This window comes from Archocentrus centrarchus, unplaced genomic scaffold (assembly GCF_007364275.1).
Source record: "Archocentrus centrarchus isolate MPI-CPG fArcCen1 unplaced genomic scaffold, fArcCen1 scaffold_63_ctg1, whole genome shotgun sequence".
Taxonomy (NCBI): Eukaryota; Metazoa; Chordata; class Actinopteri; order Cichliformes; family Cichlidae; genus Archocentrus; species Archocentrus centrarchus.
The window spans coordinates 510,354-525,423 of record NW_022060280.1 but is presented as its reverse complement, the minus strand read 5'-3'; the positions used below and the strand labels follow the sequence as shown (position 1 = coordinate 525,423).

General features: G+C 41.0%; 1 protein-coding gene across 1 annotated transcript in view; it reads left to right on the top strand.

The window, feature by feature from the left end:
* cacna1ba (calcium channel, voltage-dependent, N type, alpha 1B subunit, a) overlaps positions 1–15,070 on the top strand; it is a 266,901-nt gene that overhangs the window by 135,722 nt on the left and 116,109 nt on the right. Inside the window, exon 18 of the mRNA XM_030725575.1 lies at positions 6,049–6,155. Coding sequence (XP_030581435.1) covers positions 6,049–6,155 — 107 coding nt within the window. The remainder of the gene's footprint in view (positions 1–6,048; positions 6,156–15,070) is intronic.

Genomic DNA, 15,070 nt, shown 5'->3' with positions numbered 1-15,070 from the left:
GATGACAGTTGGGTAGGCAAAAAGGTGCAAGTAGAACAGTTTAGTAGACTGAAAGAAGAGGGCAATTGTTAATGAACTTATAATTTTGGTATATGTCCAGGGCAGCATGGTGGGTGGTGGTTAGCACTGTTGCCTCACAGCTAGACGGTCTGGGTTGAATCCACCGGCCTGGGCCTTTCTGTGTGGAGTTGTATGTCTCCCCATGTTTACGTGGATTTTCTCCCACAGACACTTGGGACAGTATATATTTTGAGAATGTAATAATATTTGCAGTACCTCACCTGCTTTGCATACTTTGTTAAAACTTACTAAGTAAAAAGTTTTTAAAAAGTAATATTCTGGCAAAAAATCAGCAAAATCATTTAAAAAGTCAGAGTTGGGCTTACGTGTAAGCCCCCCACGTCCAGACACAAGGAGTGGTCAAGTGGAGGGGTCAGATTAAATTCAGAGAAGTTATTAGAACACTGCCAAGTCTCTGTTAGACATTAAAAAAAAAAAAATCATTCAATCAAACTCGCTCTGGTGACGATAACCCCCTCGGCTTATTCCTGGAACTTCTGGACATAGTTATGCTAGTAAGCTAGCCATAAAATTAGCATTGCGAACCACTGGTGGCAGCTGATTCTGTGTCTCAAGTTGACTTCATGGTATCCAAATTAATTAAGACTGGAATGCGTATTGGTTTGGCCTAGTCTGATGATTTAACTGAAGTCACTAATCGCTTGCTGTGGCATGTGCGGATCTGCCAGGTCCCTTGTTTGAAACACTGAGGAGCATTGGTGCATTATTTTTCAGAGGTTTACTGCAAAAGTGGAGAGAACTTGGGAGAGGCTTAAGCTGGCCGTGATTGAGATAAAACCCTTTGAAGTATGGCAAGTTAATCATTGTGCCAAAAAGCAAGAATGTGGTGGCATCCCCATCGATGTACATCTCTATGTTAGCTCTTTTGTTTTATTTTGTTTACATATTTTGTTTTAATATTTTAGGTGTGACAAGCTAATAATGATTATTGTTATCAAGACCATCTGAAAAGCTTGATTATAGCACATTTGAATATAGTACCAGTCAAAAGTTTGGACACACTTAGCCATGGGTGAGTGTGTCCAAACCTTTCACTTGTACAGTATGTAAGTGAAGAAACAACAAACAAAGTTGATCTGATTTCACACACACACAGACTAGTATCTCCTCTTTGACTCTCACCACCCTCTGGATCACAAATTTGGGGTGATCAGGACCCTGCAACACCGGGCGGAAAGTGTTCCCTCTAAGGCAGAAGGGAAACAAAAGGAACACACACATATTAAGAAAGCCCTCAAAACATGTGGTTACCCCAATTAGGCTTTCATCAAATCAGCCAAGATGCACCGGAATGAAGGTCAAACACAAACTAGAGAGAATGACAAGAGGAACAACACCGTCCATTATGTGGCAGGCTTGTCAGAGAAACTCAGAAGAATTTTCTCCAAGCATGACATCCCAGTATACTTCAAACCAAGTCACACCCTAAGGCAAAAACTGGTTCATCCCAAGGACAAACCCCCCAAACACAAGATCAGCAATGTAGTGTATGCTGTCAAGTGCAGTGAAGAGTGCTTGGACCTCTACATTGGAGAAACCAAACAGCCACTTCACAAACAAATGGCAAAACATAGAAGAGCCACCTTGACAGGACAAGACTCAGCTGTACATCTGCATCGAAGGAGAAAGGGCACTCTTTGAGGATGCCAACGTTCCCATTTTGGACAGGGAAGACATGGTTTGAAAGAGGAGTAAAAGAAAAAAAAAAAGAAGCCATCTATGTCCACTGTGAACAACCATCATTGAACAGAGGAGGTGGATTACATCACCAACTTTCCCCCGCTTACAGTGCTGTCCTGAGCTCCCTTCCCAGACGTCTCAACCCCCATTCACACCTTTGTTCCAGTGACCTCAATGAAACATGAAACAATGGAGCAAAGTCCTATATTGGTTTCAACTGAAACCACTGATTGAAATGACCGATGCCTCCAAGGTGAGAAACCTTGGCATGTGTTTACGCACTTGAACAATAGAGGGTCATAAACCACTTCCAGGGGACTATGCCCACAGGGGTTTAAATACCTGGGTCTCTCCACCATTTGGTTGAGAACTGAAGAAGCCTTTCGGATGAGAGGTGAAACGTCTTCAAGAAACAAAAAAGAAGTTCAGTCGCCTTTTTTCAAGCTCCAGAGACTACTATGACCTGGATGACTGAGATTCTACACAGACAGATCAACAAAGTTGTCATTCTAATGTCTATTTGTCATTCTAATAATAGTCAGGTTGTGGCAGTGACTCTCAGTTGGCCATAAGTGGATATAGGTTGTACAGGTTAGACAGAAATAAATTTGGTGGAGGTATCAATTTTTATCTTCAGGATCATATTTGATCATATTTCAGTGATAAAAAGAAATTTCATGAGTCCAGATTTCAGCTATTTGGTTACAGACCTGTTTTCCATATATCAAGCCTATTTTGATGGGTTGTTGTTATAGACTACCTAATGCTAATATACAGTACCTTGAAAATTTATGCACAATTGACAAGTGTTAAAGAATTATCCTCGCAGGCTGTATCAATGGCTGTTGGGTTCACTGATCATAATTTGATTGCTGTCACGTGGAAGACAAAAATTGTCAAAACCTGAAAGGAGAATTGTACTCTGCAGTTCATAGAAAAATTTCTGAATGACATTAAAAATATACATTGGTCAGAAGTATGTTGAGAAAAGCAGGTGAATAGGGCTCTAACTGCATCTATGGATAATCAAATTTATCTGTTAAAGAAACATGTTCCACGTAGGAAGTGATTAGTGAAGGTTTATAAGGCACCCTGGCTTTATGATGATTTAAGATCTGCAATGATGCAGGCAGATCGCTCAGAAATTGTGTTGTATTTCTGACAAAAGACATTGTAGATTAAGAAATAACACATCTAAACTCAATCATAACAAAAAAATCAACAATACACCAAATGATAGTAAGAAATTATGGAAAGTGATAAATGAAATAAAATAGCAAATCATAATATCATAGATAGGCAGAGTGTGAAGGTTCACTCATCACTAAACTTTATTATTGTAATGATTTTATTTTTTTTTTGCCAGTAAAGTAGACAATTTAGAACAGATTTTTTCAGTTCATGATATTAATGCTCAACCTACTGTATCTTGGATAATTTAATGAAATATAAGTCAGATTACTCAAGAAACTGTAGAAAAACTATTGCTATAAGACACTTCTCTTCGTACTGACAGTTTAGATGGTAAAATAATTAAGATTGTTGCTAGGTTGTTGTGTAGTCCTTTATGTCATACAATGTATTGTCAAAAGTATTCAATCACCCTTCCAAATCATTGAATTCAGGTGTTCCGATCACTTCCATGGCCACAGGTGTATAAAACCAAGCACTTAGGTATGCAGACTGCTTCTACAAACATTTGTGAAATAATGGGTCACTGTCAAGAGCTCAGCAAATTCCAGCATGGTACAGTGAAAGGATGCCACCTATGCAACAAGTCCAGTCATGAAATTTCCTCGCTACTGAATATTCCACAGTCAACTTTTAGTGGTATTATAATAAAGTGGAAGCAATTGGGAACATGACCAACTCAGCCGCAAAGTGGTAGGCTGCGTAAAATGACAGAGCAAGGTCAGTAACTGCTCTTTCTGCAGAGTTAATTGCTACAGACTTCCAAACTTCACGTGGCCTTCAGATTAGCTCAAGAACAGTGCATAGAGAGCTTCATAGAATGAGTTTCCATGGCTGAGCAGCTCAGAGCAAAATTCTCAGTGGGTATGTCATAAACTAAAGACTCAGTCTTTTCAGTTGTTGCCTCAGGAACATAAAACATTGTCTTATTAATATTGGCTGGCTTGAGAACTGGCAACTCCACCACCATTAAGTTAGAATTTGCCAGTGGAGGTAGAATTCTCAAGAATGACTATGTTTTACTCACAGAAGAGGTGACTTCAGAGAGGCTGGCATCGCCAGACGCAGGCTGGGAAGCAGGTTCTGGCTGGGGCCCAGCGTTGCCAGATGCAGGGGTCAAGTGTTGGCAGATATGGGCTGGGAAACAATCTCTGGAAGTGGCAAGGAGCACTGACGATGGGATCCCATCTTCCTCCTAGAAGAGGAATCATCAGTGGTAGGGTCTCCATCCGCCAGAAAGGAAGCTGGTGTGGAGTAGGCCACACCAGCCACACTGGCCACACGTGTGGAGTAGGCCAGGCAGCTGGGCTTCAGATTGGCTATACACCAGCATTGAGACAGGACATGGCCCAGGCGAGGGTGAACCCAATAGCAAGGAGACCAGTTCATCCGAAGTAATACAGTCTTTCTTTCTGCTGGGGAATGTGTTTCTTCTGCTGAGAACTTTTGAGAAAGGTTGGCAGGTGGCTGTGGCAATGAAGAACAGGCTGTCCTCTGGAGAGATGAATGGGAGACTGGAGAAAAACTGAGCCAACATGTTCTAATAACAGAAGGCTTAGGTGGAGTAGCAGCAACTGGTAAACAGGCCTCTTTTGGAGGTGAGGCATGAGTGCTGAGAAAGTGACGCGATGATGGGGAGCTGGTCCACTGCAACAGCAACATGGAGGAGCTGGTTTATGGCTACACTGGCGAGGATGTGCTAGTGAGCGAAAGAGCCAGTTCATGAGTCTGTATCTACTCCCTTACTGAAGATAAGGAGCTTTGCAGGATGGGGATCTTGGGTAACTGGAGAAGTAGGTCACCCATTAAACGGAAGATGCTGGAAATTCTGCTGGAGTATTTCAATTCTTTTATGGGACAGAAGATTTCCATTTTATTATTTTATTTTTCTGGCGCCCCAGCTGCCAGAATATTTCCATTGGGTTTTTTTACGGCAGAAAATTTCTGGGGTTTTTAATGGTATTTTTCTGGTGCCCCAGCTGCCAGGATATTTCTGTTTTGTTTTTTTTTTAACAGCTTTTAATAATTTAAAATGTTTCCAGGCCTCCAGTCACTTTGAATATCAAGGAGACAAAATTCTTCTTTTCTTACTCATTAATTTTGAAGCCTAAAGTAAGTGGTCAGCATAAACTGTGCATTCATCCCCAGAGAAAAAAGATATTACATTATATTTATGGCTTAATGTCTTATGAGAAAACATTCATATTTATTTGATCTTTTCTGGTAAAGAAGTAGTGAGTCATAATTCTGAGATATGGAAGTCATTATTGAAAGATAAGTAAATGTAATGTGCTTCTGTTCCAAGGCACTAATCTAATTCACACATCAGTATTACTTGTTCTTCTTAACACAGATACTATTTCTATGGACCAATGATTTTGGTTCCATTAACCATTGCATGAAGACCAGAGCAGGATAACGCCTAAGGGTTTTAATGTGAAAAAATATGTGCTGACTTTCAGATTTAAACTGTCTAAGATCATCATAGGTGCTAACCCCAATTGAGAGGCAGGCAAAAAAAAAAAGTTTTGGAAAAAATGTGACAACTTAGACCTCACTGAGATGGCAAGCTTAGGTTTCTGCAAAGGAAAAAAGACAGCTTGGAATCAGCATTTTCAATGATTCATACCCATATTCTAAATGTTCCCACTAGTTTTAAATTGGTCTTGTTCTTTAATAGTGGACTTTTTATCAACAGAAGTAAAAACAGAATAAATAAATTATGAAGGACTTTTCTCATGCTATTATTATTATTATTACACAAGGAACTTATATCTGTGTGTGGTATTTTCTTTATATCAGACACAAAACAGGTGCTGCACCTTCACAGAGTGTGACTAGCATTGCTGCATACTCGGCATTGGGGGGCTTTATTAACCACTCCCTCTTAATTCTGGCCAGGTAGTAAAAGAAAGGAAAACAACCAAGGACACAGAAGGAACGCAGTTCTTTAAAATAAAACAGGATACATATACTAAAACTCTGATTAATGCTTAACCCCAACACAGTTAAAGTTACATATAGTTAATGCCCTGTAGCAGGGCTTTCTCTAGTTATGCATCTGCGTATGTTTTTTTTTTCACACCTACTGTCCAGGATGAAGAAGAGCAAGAGGAGGCTATCAATAAGAAACTTGCACTCCAGAAGGCCAAGGAGGTAAAGGAGGTCAGCCCCATGTCAGCCGCTAACATTTCCATCACAGCGTAAGTCTGCTTCTTTAAATTTGATAAAATTTCTTTTTATGTTGTTACATAGGGATTTACAACTAACTCTATAGCCATGTTAAAGATCAGTTGACCAGTATGTGATGTAAATCCCTCCCTTATTTAACATAAAGAATAAAGTTCTTCACAGTATAAGCTCTTAATGTTCATTTAAATCTTTGTATAAAACATGGAACAACAAAGATAGATGAAAGGCCAAAATACAAACCAGCAAAGCTCAAAATAATTCAGCTAGAAAGGGTCTCAGATCAAGGCCAATTGTTTACTCTTCCATAATATGATAAACAAACAAAACCCTGATAAATATCAGGATAGTATTTCTAAAGCTATTGGATTTTTGCAAAAATATGCTGTTCAGTTGTAACAGCATCATTTCATTCTGGCTGGCTGTGACATCAGACACGTTCAAAAAAAAGTGAGGCTTGATGTGATGATTATACCTCATACTTTTGTGATTGGGACCTTTGGAAAAAACGTTTAAAAAAAAATCCAATATGGCAGAAGTTAACTTCATAGGGTGCTTTAAATTCGACTTGATCCAAGGAATCAATGGACACAGTTCAAAAGTTACATACATGAACATTTCTGCATATTTATATGCATATACTTGTTCATAGAGGTCACTTGGCCATTATCAGGTAGATAATAACATCAGCATTGACCACTGGTGGTTAATTCATATTAGATAACAAATTACAGGCTTTGTAAATATATGTGGTTGCATCTACATCTTCCAGAGTCTTGCCCAGTGTAGGAGTGGTCAATTGAAATAGATTTTCGTGCATGTTTATTGCCAAAACCTTTGTCTAGAGACTTTTCTTCAAGGCATCATTTTAGTGTGGATGTAGCCACAGTCTGAATGTTCTTTAATTTGATGTTATGCACTGAAATAACCAACTGACCTTCTCCACTCATTTTTAAAACTGTTATATAAATGAGAACCCGGATTGAAACTTGATCTCCACTGGTTGATTTCTTCTCTTTTTTACACACAAGCATGTGTGATAGGAGGATTTACAAATGTGGCTCAGGGTAAGCATTCACAAAGCTGTATGTAGGTTCTCCAAGCAGTTTTTGTAAGTAGGATACAAAAATTTTATTTATGACATTGGTTATTTCAGCAGGTAACCATAATAGGTTCTATGTATTATAATAGTTTTGTTTAAGATGTCTTTATAGATTTTAACAAATAAAAAACAAACACTAGACCATCTACAGTACAATGTTTTATACTCTGCATTACCAGCCTTCTATAGATGTTCTGTAGTGTGGTGCTGCTCTGAAGGGACTGATAAAGTCATTGGTGGAGCTGAACTTCAGTTAGTGGGCTCAGAAAATGGGTTTCTGATTTTAAACCAAAAGGGAAAGAAAAAGTTTTTGGAAATGCAAATGTGCTTTGGTCTGCTTAGATGTGATCCCGAAAAAGATCTATAAATTCTTCATTTCTGTGATTACAAGAAGTCTGTATTAGCTCTTACTAGATTACTTTTCTGTTGTTGGTTGGTTCTGCTGTCTAAAGTGGTCACTAACAAAATAACTTCCATTCAGCTTTAAGTCTTAAAAGCTCTTTATGTTTTTAATTCCTGTATTATACTGAGACTATGTCAGTGTTAGTGGAGCTCTAGCTTGAGAATTTGACTCTGAATATTATCTACTGTTCTGCAACATCTCAGAAAAGAAGAAAATCCAAAACACATGATTCAGTATGCAGAGTAAAAGTTTACCGACCATATCCATGAAGTCACATGGCTGTATAAAACGGTGTTACTGTGTTACTGGAACTGAGGATAACAGGCGCCACCCATGTCTTTATTCTGTCATCCAGAGCAACCTTACCTTATAAATGTCTGCAAAGTGTCATTTTCACATCACTAGTTACGTTGAAATGCTTGTTTAAGTCTCACTATCCCAGTTAAAAATGTCCCTGATGGCCCATTTCCTTTCTGTTTGAGTCTCAATTTTGTGTTTTTGAACTCTGACTCCCCCATCGCAATGCCATGTGATGGGATACTAGCAGACAGAGAAAACAGAGAAATATCAAATGGTGTCTGGCTGTTTCTCTGATTTCATACTATATAATGTTTTACCCCTTCCCCCATTTTTGTTTTGTGCATGTGCAGTTATCTAACACGCAGTCGAGGTAACGTGCACTCTAGCAGCTCATCCATCTGCAGCGTTAACTCACTGTGAGTTATTACCTCTCTGTTACAATTTTGAAATTATTGTCCTTCCCACATCCCTCTCCTCCTGATGCTAAACATTGTACTCTTCTGGTGTCATCCTTTCGTTCATTCTATTTTGTGTACTGCCCAAAAACACATAGTGGCTCTCTGTGCTCACACCTTGCAACATTCCCTGTGTGTGTCAGTATATATATTTGTGTATGTTTAAATTTTTTTGTGATTGACAAGTTTCATGAGTGATTGTGTCAGTGATTATGATTTGTTTTTTATCATCACCTTTCACTGATTTATTTTCACTCTCTGCACTACCTCTTCTGTACAGTTTAGAGATCCTACTTGTAATTGCTAAAGCTGTGCATGAGGGGTGATGTATACCTGCAGCTGTGACTCATTTTCCAAGCTGGTTTTATTGCACAGTATATGAACAACTTCAGAAAGTTGTGACAAAATTGTGTAATGTGTAAAACACGAGTACTTCCGCTTATCCGGGGCCGGGTCGCAGGGGCAGCAACCTAAGCAGAGAAGCCCAGGCCTCCCTCTCCCCAGCCACCTCCTCCAGCTCATCTGGGGGGACCCCAAGGCGTTCCCTGGCCAGCAGAGAGATAAAATATCTCCAGTGTGTCCTGTGTCTGCCCCAGGGCCTCCTTCTGGTAGGACATGCCTGGAACACCTCACCCAAGAGGCGCCCGAGGCATCCTAGTCAGATGCCTGAATCACCTCAACTGGCTTCTTTCGATGTGGAGCAGCAGCTCTACTTTGAGCCCTTCTCGAATGGCTGCACTCCCCACCCTGTCTCTAAGGGAGAGGCCAGCCACCCATCGGAGGAAGCTCATATCTGCTGCTTATTTTCGTGATCTCATTCTTTTGGTCACTACCCAGAGCTCATGATCATAGGTGAGGGTAGAGACGTAGATCTACCGGTAAATCGACAGCTTCGCTTTTACGCTCAGCTCTTCACCATGACAGACCGGTGTAGCGTCCACATCAATGTAGCTGCAGCCTCGATCTGTTGATCTCCCGTTCCCGTCTCCAGTCACTAGTGAACAGGACCCCAAGATACTTGAACTCTTCCACCTGGGGCAGCAACTGATCACTTTTCCAGTTGAGGACCATGGCCTTTTAAATAAAATGACAAACAAGAAAAGTAAGGTACCGTATTTTTCGGACTATACGTCGCTCCGGAGTATAGGTCGCACCAGCCAAAAAATGCATAATAAAGAAGAAAAAACATATATAGGTCGCACTGGACTATAAGTCGCACTTTTTTTGGGGGGGGGGGGGGGGGGGGGGGGGGTTGATAGAATCCGAGACCCAGAGCAGAAATTCCATCTTGAACGGCAATTTAAAATAATAATGGATTAAAGAACAGGACGAACACGGTTACGCCTACGTTATGCTAACGTAGCACATTCAGCTACATGATGCACAACAAACACGTGTTCGGTATGTTAACGTAACATTAAGTTATTCAGATAACCATAGCATAAAGAACATACTAACAAGTTAACCAAACCATCAATCCATTGAATTCTTCATCCTCGGTGTCACTTCTAAACAATTCCGTACACTCCGTAGACGAAGCGCCGCTTCCTCTTCTGTGTCACGTTAGTCAGACTTGTCGTCAGCTGCAGTTCCAATTATTCCAGCCTTTCTGAATCCCAACAGGATGGTTTGTCACTGAAGCCCATGTTTTCTTGATCCATCCAATGACTTCCAGGAAAGTTGGGTGGCGCATTCTCCCAGTTGCCGTTAAGCTGTGCTCTCCATCCATCATCCACTGCGCCCACAGGTTACGCAAGACTGCCTTAAAGCTGCAGTTCACGGAGATGTCAAGTGGCTGGAGTATTTTGGTTCATGTGTTATAAATGTCACATATACGTCGCTCCGGAGTATAGGTCGCACCCCCAGCCAAACTATGAAAAAAAGTGCGACTTATACTCCGGAAAATACGGTAATTTTATCTATAATTTTAGTTAGTTTTAGTTAGTTTTTTAAACTCACAAAACAGTTTTAGTTATCGTTTTTTCCTTTTAATTTTAGTTTTTATTTATTTCAGTTAACGACAGTGTTTTTTTCAATTTCAGTTTTCGTTATTTCGTTTGTTTTCGTTAACTATAATAACCCTGGTGCCAACCAAGACAGCCCTACAACATCCAGAGCCTTCAGGAACTCATGGCAAATCTCATCCAACCCAGGGGCCCTGCCGCCAAGGATTTATTTAACCACCTCAGATATCTCACCTCCAGTGATGTGCAAGTCAACCCCCTCATCCCCTGATTCTGCTTCCACTACAGAAGGCGTGTCAGTGGGATTAAGGAGGTCCTCAAAGGATTCTTTTCACCACCTAAAACTGGTGGACTGGTGGACTGGGGTGGCTGTGGCTCAGGAGGTAGAGCAGGTCACCTACTAATTGGAAGGTTGGCAGTTCGATTCCTTGCTGCTCCAGCCTGCATTCCAAAGTATCCTTGGGCAAGATACTGAACCCCAAGTTACTCTCTGACGCAAGTGCTGGAGTGTGAATGTGTGTGAATGTTAGACAATAAAAGCACTTAGCTTAGTTTCATATGGAAGTGCTTCTATGAATGGGCTGTGAATGGGTGAATGCAAATGTGTTGTATAAGTGCTTTGAGTGCTCAGTAAGAGTAGAAAAGTGCTATATAAGAACTAGTCCATTTACCTTGCTATAGCCTCAGTTGATGTCAGCTGTGCCCCACTATAGACCATGTGAGTAGAGCACCGCTTTCCCCTCTTGAGTCACCTGACGGTTTGCCAGAACTGCTTCAAAGCCATTCGATAGTCGTTTTACCCCATCAGCTGCCTCCGGAGTCCCACAGTCTAACCAACCCTGTTAGGACTCCTTCTTCAGCCAGTCACCACCATCTTGTTCAGATATTACCACTACGACAGGCACCAACCACCCAGCTCTGAGCAGCAGCTTCAACACTGGAGGTGCGGAACATGGTCCATTCAGACTCAGTGTCCTCAGCCTCCCACAGAATGCTGTCCAAGTTCTGCCAGAGGTGGGAGTTGAAGATCTCGCCGACTGGGGCTTCTGCCATGCTTTTCCAGTGCACCATCACAACACATTTAGGTGCGCCAGGTCTGTCCAGCATCTTCCTCCGCCACCTTACCACCAGGTGGTGATCAGTTGACAGCTCAGCTCCTCTCTTCACCTGAGTGTCCAGAACATATGGCTGCAGATCTGGTGATACGATTACAAAATCGATCATCGATCTGCGACTTAGGGTGTCCTGGTGCCACGTGCACTTATGGACATCCTTATGTTCGAACATGGTGTTCATTATGGACAAACTGTGGTTGCACAGAAATCCAATAACAAGACACCACTCGGGTTTAGATCGGGCAGGCTGTTCCTCCCAATCACGCCCCTCCAGGTCTCACTGTCATTGACCACTGAAGTCTCTTACCAGATGGACTCCAAAAAGGGTGGGTACTCTGAACTGTCATTTGGCGCATAAGCAGAAACAACAGTCAGGACCTGTTCCCTGTCCCTAAGATGCAGGGAAACAACCCTCTCATCCACCGGTGAAAACTCCTATGTACAGGCAGCAAGCCGGGGGGATATGAGGATACCCACCCCAGCTCGCCACCTCTTACCGAGGGCAACTCCAGACTGGAACAGATTCCAGCCCCTCTCTAGGAGACTGGTTCCAGAGCCCAGGTCATGCGTTAAGGTGAGCCCAACTACATCTAGCTGGTATCTCTCAACCTCACGCACTAGCTCTGGCTCCTTCCCCACCAGAGAGGTGACATTCCATGTCCCTATAGCCAGTCTTGATAGCCACGGATCAGTCCGCCAGGGCCTCCGCCCTTGGCCACCACCCAACACACACTACACCCGACCCCTATGACACCTCCTGCAGGTGGTGGGCCTACAGGAGGGCAGACCCATGTCATCTCTTTGGGCTGTGCCCGGCCAGGCACCATGGGCTAATGCCCAGCCACCAGATGCTCTCCCTCGAGCTCCCTAACCAGGCCTGGATCCAGGGTGGGGCCCCGGTAACCCTATTCCGGGCAGGGTAAACTGTTCCCTTTTTTCCATAAGGGGTCTTCTGAACCGCTCTTTGTCTGGACCCTCACCCAGGATCTACCATGAGCTGCCACTAGCAGGCCAAAAATGAACAGAACAGATGAAGGAGTGAGTAATGTACTAACCAAAATAATAGTGTTAGCACAGTTTTGATCAACTTATTTCAGTCTGAGGCAGAATAAATCTGTTTTTGTGATAAAGTTCAACTCTGTTAGAAATGGCCAATTGTGTTAACGTTGCTATTTTCAGTACAATTTGCAATAAGCTGCCCATTGAAAACCTTACTAAACCTTAGTAAATCACACATGTATGATTCCTTTAAATAATCTTGTTCCAAAAATTTGCATTCTGAGAGGTAAATTTTAATAAATACACATGCATGGAAAAATACCTGTGGGTATACCTTTCAGTCACCAAACTGGCATTGTGCTTACTAGGTGATTTGCTCCTGTATGCAGATCTCTGCCACAAATTCTCAACAGTGTATCAAATGTAGATTAACTTGCTGAAACAAATACATTCCTGTTTCCTTTTGTTAAAGTGATATTTGCAAAAAATTGCACTGACCAACTGTGTTAAATAAATGTATAAATCCATTAGTATTTGAACTATTTACACACAGGCTAGAACTGAGGTGCATACTTTTCATTGGATTTGTTAATGATAAAAGGAAAAAAATAACGCCAATTTGTGTTAAATATTAAGTTTTAACTGTAAAAATTCAGTATTCTTCAAAAGCATTTAAGAAAGCATTAGTAACTGAGTAACCAAAAGATGACCAAAATAAAAAAATTAGAAGAGTCTTTTCATTTGGTCATCAGATAAGATAAATGTATTTACAAAAGATCACATGCTGTAACATTAACAACAGTGCTAAATTCCCTACATATCACAACACTACATCCACAGTTGTTTTGGTGAGCAGTCAATAATAGTGATTTAGGCTGTGTAATTTCTCTAATACCCAGAGCTGGGAATTAACAAAGTACAAATCCTTTACTGTACTTTAGTAGAATTTTCAAGTGTCTGTACTTTGCTTGAATATTTATTTTTCTTTTGCTTTTACTATGTACATTTTTACACGAATATGTGTACTTTACTCCTTACATTTTCAAAGCAGGCGCATTACTTTAGGTTTAATGCATTTCAAGGAATTTTTTTCACATCTCAGTGTACCTTCATTCATCAAAATGATCACCAGGGCTCATCACATCCAAAAAGATAAAAAAGGCAAAAGCATATAAGTTATGCATCATTTATAGTGCTATACTCAGGTATCAAAGTGTTTTTGTTGCAGATGTCTGCAAGTTGCGGTCCAGGGTGCTTCAGCATCTAGCTAGTTACAGAAGAGCAGGGAGCATAAAGGGAGTGTTTTTAAGCAGCAAGTAATTTCGGATGCAACATTCCTCAGCTTAACAAATGTCAACCAACACACAAACTGTGTACAGTTTATTACACATTGTGTCTTCTACCTAAAGGTATAGCCACTATATTTCCCAGAGAAAGAAGAGAGTGATAGATAACTTTCCCCAGAGATGGAGGAAGATGTAAGAAAGACAGGACATGAGAGGAAGAAGAGAGATTATATTTAAAGGTAAGGTGTGGAGGCAAAGTAATAAAAAAAAAAAAAGAAGTTTGTATTCCCATGTACTATGCTATTATTAATATGGCACAAGGTTCAGTTAGCTGTGCACAAAAATACCTGGTAGAAATATTCTTCAGAGCTACTTTTTAACTTTCTTACTTAAAATACATTTCAGAGCCTTTACTTTTTTCACTTTTACTTGAGTAAAGAATTTAATTAGTACTTCAACTTTTATCAGAGTATTATATATGTAAAGAATGACTCTGCTAATACCAGACTTTTTTGCCAGGAGTCAAGAGGGGACTCATTGTCCCAGTTGTATATCAGTTCAAATAGTACTTAGGCCCCGTTTACATGATGCCGTTTTCACTGGAAACGGTGTCGTTTTGATGCGTTTCAGCCTTCCGTTTACACGATAGCGTTTCAGACATGTGAAACGATGAAAACGATGTAGTTCCCATGCCAGGCCACAAGTTGGTGTTGGTTTTCTCTTTGCAAAGTTTGTTTAGGCAAGACGCGCATGCGTGGAGTGACACAGTAGGTAGTGTGGCAAATTGTTCATTATTTACAAAACGGCCAATGTGAGAGGTTTTGTGTGGACTGACGATGAGATTGGATCACTGGTGCACACAACGCTGAATTACAAAACGGTAAAAACACAAGAAAAGCATAAGAAGCACTCGTGAATCCGCAAGTACTGTTTATCAATTTGTGCATGTGCGAAAAACTGTGGCTGTCGCAACCATACTGCGCATGTGCGAGTCGCCCGTTTTCAAATCATCCCGGTTTCAAGTGTTTACACGAGAATGCAATGAAACGCTCCGCTCTGGACCCCGTTTCCAAAACACATCGTTTTCACTCCGCATCCGAAACGCATCAAAACGACACCGTTTCAAAATGAAAATGGTATAATGCAGTATCTGAGTACCAAATATGCTCTGCTCAGCTAAATGCTCAGCTGTGATACACACTCTGCAAGTGTAGAGAAGATAAGGGTTGTGAGTCAGAACTACTCTTCTAAATTACCCCAGGCATTATGCTGCATTATATTTCACATCAGTCCATTTGGCTGTAA